At 41.8% G+C, this 9,889-nt stretch overlaps 1 protein-coding gene across 1 annotated transcript; it reads left to right on the forward strand.

The window, feature by feature from the left end:
- Positions 1 to 3,895: 3,895 nt before the first annotated feature.
- On the forward strand, positions 3,896 to 9,464 carry FOXA1 (forkhead box A1). The gene is given in 7 exon segments (XM_030559235.1): positions 3,896 to 4,328; positions 6,830 to 7,608; positions 7,610 to 7,685; positions 7,688 to 7,868; positions 7,871 to 7,948; positions 7,951 to 7,989; positions 7,992 to 9,464. Coding segments are annotated over 7 exon segments (1,323 nt in total). The 5' UTR covers positions 3,896 to 4,253; the 3' UTR covers positions 8,087 to 9,464.
- The last annotated feature ends 425 nt before the right edge of the window (positions 9,465 to 9,889 follow it).

Genomic DNA, 9,889 nt, shown 5'->3' on the forward strand with positions numbered 1-9,889 from the left:
TTTTCCTGTTTCTGCTTCTTCTCTTCTGTAGAAAAGAAATAAGCTGCTTTTTCCAGATAGATAGATCACCAAGTTTAGACCAAAAACTTTAACCCTTCCCCATAATACTCTAATAATATAGAAATCCTTTCTGATAATGACCAATTCTATGGTGCAGATCTGCAATTAAATTTATATACGGGAAAATGAAACGAAGTCTATACATTAACGTAGAAGAAAAATATCCTTAGCAGCATGGAAAGCGACTGATGATTGAAACAGCTGCACATGTTAGCGATGTGTCCCTTGACAGAACATCTGCTTAATGTCGATCAGACGATCTCATTTGGCTAAAACCAAGAAGCCACTTCAAATTAAACCTGAAGAATTACCTGCAGGTCCTGTCCATTTCAAAAGCAAACTCTCTCCTTAATTAAGCAACAAAGTTATTTTGTTCTAGGAAAACAATTAAACAGCTTTTTCCCCTCTGTCTCTCTCTCTCTCTTTTTTTAAATAATTCCTGATAATTTAAAGTCTTGTTTCTGGGTTTAGAGGGTTTGTGAAGAAATGAAACTGTGGAGAGGTTGGAATAGATAAATAACTTTTATATTGGCAAGTTAGTGTGAATGGCAAACACTAATTTTCCCCAACTATATTCTTCAGTAAATGAGATGACAAATATCCAAAAATATGCAATTTCACCTTGTTCATTGTTATTTTTTGCCTACCTGAGGCCTGCCGGGAGTACCCTTACTCAGAAATAGTGCACAAAACTGGCTTCAAATATTGTGTTTTTCTGTAAAATAAGTAGGATAAATTGTGACTCGCTTATAAGAACAGCTTCCATTAACGACTTTTCTAATTGTAATCCCGTTATTCCCCTTCCCCCCATCTGCAACATCCTGCGAATTCTGATGCGGAGAAATCACTGAAAGGAACTGAGACTCTGACCCCCGTCAGACAATTCAAAGCAGAGCCGCTTCCCCTTCTGTATTAATACTCTGCAAAACAAACGATCTTTGAAGAAAATGATTTCAGGGATTCGTTATAAATAAGCATAATCCGCACTAGTTCGATAAGAGGGAAGGAACCAGGGTTACACTGTTATAGCCTAGCAAACACATTCGGCAACTAGCCTCATCCCAAGAGGTTTTATCTGGAGTCACCCACTCCCATCTTAAGAAGAGTCTCCTTTCTTTCCTGCCTAAAGTAACTTAAAAGTATCCAGCTGACGTCCAGATCGTGGAGTTTCAACAGCTAGCTGGCTAGAGCGATCGATTGACATGTACCATTTTTAAATCCCCGCAAAAGATAACCGCCCTGATCCCCAAGGTTAGATCCACCGCTACGCTCAGGAAAGTGTATGGGAAGCCAGTCTCTCAAACAGCAGGCTGCAGTAAAGGGGAGTGGGTATTGCAGGAATTTCCAGTAGCGGCCGATTCTTTGCCTCAGGCAGCTTGATTTGTAGAAGTGAAAACCGTTATAAAAAGATTATAAACTGCAGTTGTTCATGTGCTATTACACCCAGTAGTTGTGTTTAAAACAGGTATGTGAGTTTGACGTAACAGCTGGACAACAGGAGGCGCTGTGACTTTGTTTAATCAAATAAGTCTCCTGTACACCTATAATTTCAGTGCAACAAAATTGTCTTACAGTTGCCTTTCAGTTGCCTTACTATTTAAAAGGGGCTGGTTCTTTAATCAGTTATGTGTGCTGATATCATTGCTTATGTGTTTTAGATGGAGGGAGAGAGTGTAATTTAAACAGGTTGACTTTTGAGCCAGCTAATATTTCTGCTGCACTTTGCCTTGTGACTTTTCTATATAATTTTGCAAGTGTATCTAGCAAACATGTGGCGTCAACAGTCATTCTTTTCTGGGTTTTAGCTGATCCCTTTTGGGAGCTAATATATTTAGACAGTTGTTCACTAGAATTACATTGCTGCGGAAAATAGGATACTATCTTGCTTATCTCACACAAACGAAGAGTAGTTTGTAAGTCACCTGACAAAGAGAGGACCTTTTGCTGCTGAAAACCCCGCCAGTTTCATAGTGCATTTGTGGGTACTTGTATGTTATCCAAACAGAACCAAAAATATTGAAATAAACAAATACTCAAAAAGCACTAATTCATAGATTGATTAGTACTCTAGATAGATAGATAGTAGATAGATAGATAGATAGATAGATAGATAGATAGATAGATAGATAGATAGATAGATAGATAGATAGATAGATAGATCCTGCATTGTTTAATATATTGTCTCAGTACGTTCCATGTGGATTTTGTTTCAACCTAAATCTTTTATTCACAGTGTGGCCATTTTAAAAAGCGGATTGTAATCCAATACCTTATCTTTTTATTTCTTTAACGGCACATTTTCATCCCTTGTTCTCGCCTGCTGATTTCAGAGTTTTGTTTGTTTCAAGGATTTAACTTAATTCTGTTGCCAGATTTAAAGAAAAAAGGAAAAGAAAAAGAACAAAGAAAGGGATAACAACGCATTTACTAGACAACTTAAAACCTATGTCTTCAAAGCAGAGATATTATATATGAGACTATATATTGGAATGTTAATTATTTTTAGGTACTTCAATATGAAAGTTATCTAAGGTGTGATGCATGAGAATTTAGCACAGTATTAATAAAAAAATACAAGGACAGTTAAATGTGGAAGCAACCAAAAGCCGTTGTACATGTCCCATCTGATAAACAACTGGTAAAGAAATTCAGATCACTTGTGTATTTTTAATCTGTTTGCTATAATTCGTATATAATCGATTTCCAAACGTCCAGGAAATTATAAAGTGGTTTATTCCCGGCCCCCTGCCTTTCCCCGAAGGCTTTTTATTACGAAGTAATGTAAGTTCTGTCATCGGGACAAACATAAAGGATGTTGCTAAGAAACCCGAGAAGAGTCTGTGATCTTGACATCAGATCAGAGAATCACAAAAACTAGAAATTGATATCTTAATTCACCCAGTTCACCCCCCTACAAGGGCTGGATGGATCGCTCACGTGCTTTTTCACCTTTTAGCCAAGTAAGGCCATTATCAGGCAGGCACTCGCATTTCTTGTGAGAAGTCAGAATAATGCACAATTTAAGTTACTAATCAGGCATCCGCTACTCATTATTGTCACTGTTACTGGGTGACTATTTCCAAGCAAGCTTCTGGGCTGAATGCTTTCTATAACAAAGTATAAAATGGTTTCAGTGACTCACCTGATGTTTGTCAAATATAGGTTAATGTCAGTGGATCCGCATTCAAGTCGGTGTTCGTGTTTATTGGGTGGCTTAGCGTCATGCCTCACCGCTGTGACTCACATGGCATGATTTCTAAACGTGTGACACAGTAAAAGAGAATAATAAAATATACAGCTACATCGAAGCCTTGTATGAAGGACTGGACTGGATTTAGTCCATGAGCATGTCAATAGAATTTTGGAAACACGTGTTCGAAAACTTTGACTGAAATTGGAAGCACCAAAGTTATTTGCCTTGATGAGTCGGGAGGCGAGGGGAATGGAAAGTATTGTGTGATATGATCATAAGACTAGTTCTCATTTCTTGGCGTGTGTTGGCTGCAGTGCTCAGTCAGTACTTTGAAATATATGCCGGTCGCCAAGTTAAAGGAGCATCTACTGTACTTTAGTAAACACAGCCCGGTAATCTCCGAGTTCGGAGGCTGGGTGGCCTTTTGTATTCTATTCAAATAGCGGGGGCTGCCCTTCCTTATCTATTTCGTGTAATTTCCAACGATCCCTGCTAGCATTTCTACTGGCCATTTGAAAGGAGGATATTTTCCGCGTCTACTCTCTAACCCCCCCCCATCCCTCCTCCCATCTGTCTCTCCTTCTTTCCCCGTAGCTTAAACCAATTACACTGCTTTGCAAATAAAGTGACGCCCGGGGGAGTTGCAAGCGAGTGGAACTGCCTTGTTTGCAGGTGCATCTCCGGCTTTGTAGGTGCGAACGTCTTTGTGCGGCGGACAAATGGGGAGAGGAGGAGGAGGAGGTGGGCACTTCTGCGACGTAAGATCCACATCAGCTCAACTCCTCTCACATCCCAGCCGGCACTTCCTCACTTTCTCAAGTGTCTCGCCCCACACCGCTCCCTGCCTCCTTTTTGACTTATTATAGACTAGATCTCAATCCTCTTCCTCCCGCCCGCCCCCGAGTTGGCTTCTTGCTAGGCTGGGGCTGTGTCACGCTCTCTTTCCTGCTGCCTGTCTCTTGCAAAAAGGCTGGATGGTTACACCGGGCAGGTTGGCTCCATGATGTTAGGTGCTGTGAAAATGGAAGGGCATGAAACTAGCGACTGGAGCAGCTACTACACCGACAATCAGGAGGTGAGTGAATCATAAGAGCTCCCTTGTTTGCCCCTGAGCCGCTGTAGCGGGCGAGGGGAGGGGGGGACCAATATGGGGGAAGAGGTTTGCACTCTAGATCCTGCCAGTGCAAACGTGCCTTTTCCAACACTGAAGCCAGCCAAGCAATAAAGAAATCGCCACGCTTTCCAATAGCCCAATGGCGTTTCCGTGATAATGGGGCTGCTGCGTGTGCTTGGAGTGAGTCGGAGTGGGGGGGGGGGGGTGTTAGCGAGCTCGTTTAAGGGGCGTCATTTGTACTTTTGCACACAAAAGCGCCCCGTAAACTCTTGGCTCGGTGCGTAGGACTGTGACCGAGCTGTGAGCGCCCTCAGCCCTGGGCTCCCCAGATGGTGCAGTGTGAGGGCCACGAGTTGCAAAAACCCTTGAAAAACACTAGCGCCTTCCGTCATCGTGGGCGAGCCTGAATTTTAAGGCCTTCTTTACCCACCGTTTTCAATGGCCTCACCTGTTAATTCTGGTGGTTTACTGGGCAAAATAATCAGTTGTTTTGTACTTTGCAACAAGATTTTGAAACGCGGGTGCGCTTCTGCCTGAGACCGGAGGGTGGCGCTGCTGAGAGTCAGATCAGGCTGGCACCGGGGAACCTGTGTCTTTCTCCATTCCCTTTGCATTTCCATGTTGTTCTTATTTTTACAATACGCTCAGAAGGAACAGAAAGAAAGGATCAAACATAAACAAATGAACAATGATAGAAGGCAAATAAAACACCATTACGGGGTGAATTACCTCCCTTTGGAATATGGATTAAAACACAACAGCGATTGCTGTTTGCACATTTGTGGATGTGGCCGTGTAGCTTTCACACTGGAATGTTTGTGAAAAACAACCCACTTAGCATTAGGCAAGTAACAGAGAATATCTACAGTCATGCACAGATTAGTACATAAAAAGGAGACACTTCACAGTAGAATTATACATGTGTAGGGCTATAATGCGGGATATATACTAAATATTTGCACACATATGTGAGTGTATATGTGTTCTCATATACTGATTGTTAATGTTGAAGGGGGAAAGTAAATATTTAGCTTTTCTGTATTCAATATTCACTACCATAAAGTTCTGGAAGCCTCCCTTTTACTATGTTAGCGACAATAGCTTGTCCTTATTTGTTACTATAAAAACTCACTGTGCAGATTTTATAAGGGAAACGCATTCCTGTTTTAAACTGTTCTGGGAAATAATTATCTCAATATAAATTAAAATCAGGCTTGCAAGAGAAAAAGGCATGGTTGTTTATAATAAGTAGCTGCAAATACTACAGTCCATCAACAAAATAATTAAGCATAGCTTTAACTTAACAGAGTTGCATTTGTTCATTCTTAACTATAAATGAACTAAAAAGGCCTTGCCCTATTTCTATTAAATTAGATTTAGTACCGGTTTCTATACCTTTACTAAGTTTGGCGATAGATTATAACAGTTCTGAAATGTGCCAGAGTCGTAATTATATTGCACAAAATAAAAGACGATAGACAATCATAAGGAAACACTATATAGAATTCAGAGTAGTTATACTATGGGAAGTGTTTTTAATGTTAAATAATGTGACACATTAGATAATACAAAAAAGTACACGCGTTATCTTTCAGGCATGTTTAAAGAAAATAATACCGTCTGAGCACGAACTGCTGGATTTCTTGTAATGGTATATTATTAGCTTGCTTATCAAAAAAATCAAATACATAGCAGCCATATGTATGATGATTCTTTTGTAGCAAAACCTAGGCAATTTAATTCAGCCTTGTCTAAAATTTAATCGGACAATGCACAAGTTTGTTCATTTTTATTAGCTGTATTAATTTTATTAACTAATCAAAACATTAACAATATGGGCGCATTCTAAGAAAAATCTATCCTGTTTTAGCCCAATTGTTTTGCCATATTTGTAAGTATGGTGTGTGTGCGACTTGTTTTAGTATAAAAAGGTGAGGGTACTTTAGCGTAACTTTGCAATGTAATTGTTGACTGCATCAGCCGTTGGGGATACAAATACAAGCGCTTTTTCCAGATAAGCACTGAGTAAAAAGATTTAGCCTTTCCACCCTACTACCCTTGTGCACGAACAGCTGAAAATACAAATAGCATCGTTTCAGTATTACAGTAATGAAGTGACCTATATCAAAGGCAACAAGGTATTCACGCTGGCTGGCCATTTGTAAGACACATCAGCTAATACTCGTTTTTATATATTATACTTTTGTATGTAAATAGGCTGGAGGTGTAGAAGCAAATCAGTTTCAATGAAGCCCGAGTGTCTTGTCTTGCCTTGCCCCGGACAGTCAGAGCGCCTCTAGAATCGCCGCTGTAACTTTCCTGGGGTTCGGCGGCTTTCTGGCTTTGTGTAAGGCCTGGAGACATTGCCCCGGCCCCTTGTGTAATGAACTGGGTCGCTTTCATAGAGTGTCCTGCCTTCTCTTCTGCTAACCGCCTCTCTTAATCTTGTGTCCCTGCTGTAGGCCTATTCCTCTGTTCCCGTCAGCAACATGAACTCGGGACTGGGGTCCATGAACACCATGAACACCTACATGACCATGAACACTATGACTACCAGTGGCAACATGACATCCAGTTCCTTTAACATGTCCTACGCTAACACAGGGCTTGGGGCAGGACTGAGCCCAGGCGCCATGGCAGGCATGTCTGCTGGCTCCACAAGCGCCATGAACAGCATGACTGCCGGGGTGACGGCCATGGGGACTGCGCTTAGCCCCACCAGTATGAATGCCATGTCGGCTCAGCAAGCTTCAATGAACGGCCTGAGCCCTTATGCCAGCATGAACCCATGCATGAGTCCCATGGCGTATGCCCAGTCCAACCTCACCAGGACCAGAGACACCAAGACCTTTAAGCGAAGCTACCCCCATGCCAAGCCCCCCTATTCCTACATCTCTCTGATTACAATGGCTATCCAGCAGGCTCCCAGCAAGATGCTGACGCTGAGCGAAATCTACCAGTGGATCATGGATCTGTTCCCCTACTACCGGCAGAACCAGCAGCGGTGGCAGAACTCCATCCGGCATTCCCTCTCCTTCAACGACTGCTTCGTCAAAGTGGCCCGCTCGCCCGACAAACCCGGCAAAGGATCCTACTGGACCCTGCACCCCGATTCAGGCAACATGTTTGAAAACGGCTGCTACCTTCGCCGGCAGAAGCGCTTCAAATGCGAAAAGCAGGCGAACGGCAAAGCCGGTCAGGAGGGCAGGAAAGACCACTCCGGCGCCTCCAATTCCAGCTCCAACCCCTTTACACAGAGGTCACAATAAACCTGCCCAGCTGGAAACCGCGACCTCCGTCTCCAATCCCAACTCTTCCACCAGCCCCAGTCTATGGACCACAATGGAGCAAGTACTGAGCTTAAGACCTCAGCTTCCGCGGCGTCCTCTACCATTAGCTCAGTCCCAGCCCTGGCGCCTGTCCCTCACCCGCCGCACTCTCTAGCCCACGAGTCCCAGCTCCACCTGAAAGGCGATCCCCATTATTCCTTCAACCACCCTTTTCTATCAACAACCTCATGTCCTCCTCGGAACAGCAGCACAAGCTGGACTTTAAAGCCTACGAGCAGGCTCTGCAATATTCTTCTACGGGGCGGGCATCCCGGGCGGGCTGCCCCTGAGCAGCGCTCCATGGCCGGTAGGAGTAGTATTGAGCCCTCGGCACTGGAGCCTTCCTACTATCAAGGTGTGTATTCCAGACCTGTGCTAAACACGTCTTAGCTCTGCTCAGTCACCTCCCGCACGGCGAGCCTGATTCTCCCTCTCTCTAGCCCGTAACAAAACTGTCGCGTCTCCGCACGCTCCGTGCAAAAGGACTGTTACTTTATTATTGTATTCGAACGCATCGTGTATGTTATTATGAAACAGGCCCTCCTGCGAAGTTGAGCGAACCCCCTATTGTACATACCCCCCGCCCCTCGCCTCTGCCCCTCCAAAGATCGCTGTAGCCTTTGCAGGGTGTTATTAACCTTAAAGAGAGAGAGAAAGAAAAGGTGGCTGAGCTTGTAAAACTATTTGTTTGTGCTTTCCATCCTCACCCACTCCCCACTTCTGTGCTCTATAATCTCATGCAAGTTTACAGGTATGTGGCAATACTTTTAACAATACGGAGATGAAGAAGCAAGCAAGTAGACATATAAGGTTCTTTTTTAATTAAAAAGGTTTGAAGGACAATACTGTGAAGTAGCAAAACACTAATCTCTAAGCGACAAGAAAACTATTTGCTTTCTCAGATTATCCTTTTGATACTTGCAAAATACTCTTCGGGTAGCAGAACAGGCATCAGCACAGATGCGTGGGCCGGATCCTGCACTCTCATTGATGTCAATGGGCGCTTTGGAGCGCAGAATTTGGGCCAGATATTTCCCAGCGTTACCTGCCTTGGGATTTAATATAAAGTTACAGAGGTCACAGTCAGTTGGATTTTTTTCCTCCCAAGCTGTTACTGAAGATTCTCATTCATCAGGAACTCTCTTCAACATGTGAATGATATGATTATTTAATCTGAGTCTCTTCATTGTGTACAAACTAGACCTATATGTGTATAACAACGTTATTTTTTTCCAGAAAATATTGAATATTAGCCCAACGCAAAGAAAGACGCGAGAGAGCTCGCTCTATCCTTATATCTGTTTCAGAATAACACATCCAGATTTTTTTATGGCCGTTTAATTATTGCCATTGTTAGCTTGTTTCATCCAGTGTTAATGCACTTTCCACAGTTTTACACGGTGTTAGCATAGACAGACGGGTCTTATTATTATTCCTGTTCGCTTTCTCAATGTTCTTAATTTATTGCATGGTTTATATTTTCTTTCTTTAAGGCCGAAATTGCTTTAAACAACAGTAAAAAATTACACATGAATTTTAAAAAAAAATGTTAATTTTATAAATGTGATTGTAATTGAAAAATATTTTGATTTAAAATAACTGAGAATTTCAGCTGTGAAGTATGTTTTTGATCATTTGCAGTTAAGGACTTTAAATAAATCAAATGTTAACAATGAATGATTTCTGCTATTTTCTTTCAATTGCATATGTGTGAAGGATAGAATAGACTTACATAAAATATAAAAATAGAGGGTGGATATGAAGGCATATAATTTTAAACGAAAGACTTATTCAACGTTGAAGAAGTCTAAAATTGTGAACCATAACGGGGATGCTAGCGTTAATAAGGAAAGCTATTTATTAGATAGATAGATAGATAGATAGATATAGATAGATCACACAAGCTCTCTCTCTCTATAGCAAATATATTCATGCATAAACATCCATCTCTTTAGAGTTTTAAGATTGCAGAGTTTAGAAATTATCTTAACCGGTGCTGTGAATCTTTTGTCATTTTAGGGCAGGAAAGAAACTGAAAGTCTATCTCAGTATGTGTACTGTTTACTAGGAAAGTAAAACAAACATTTTACACAATATCTAAAAGGTAAAAATCCACAACAGAGGATGCTTTTATTTTAAATGCCATTCATGCCCCCTTACTGTATATTTAATCTGTATTTATTGCAAATTATG

Source organism: Gopherus evgoodei, chromosome 4 (genome assembly GCF_007399415.2).
Source record: "Gopherus evgoodei ecotype Sinaloan lineage chromosome 4, rGopEvg1_v1.p, whole genome shotgun sequence".
Classification (NCBI taxonomy): Eukaryota; Metazoa; Chordata; order Testudines; family Testudinidae; genus Gopherus; species Gopherus evgoodei.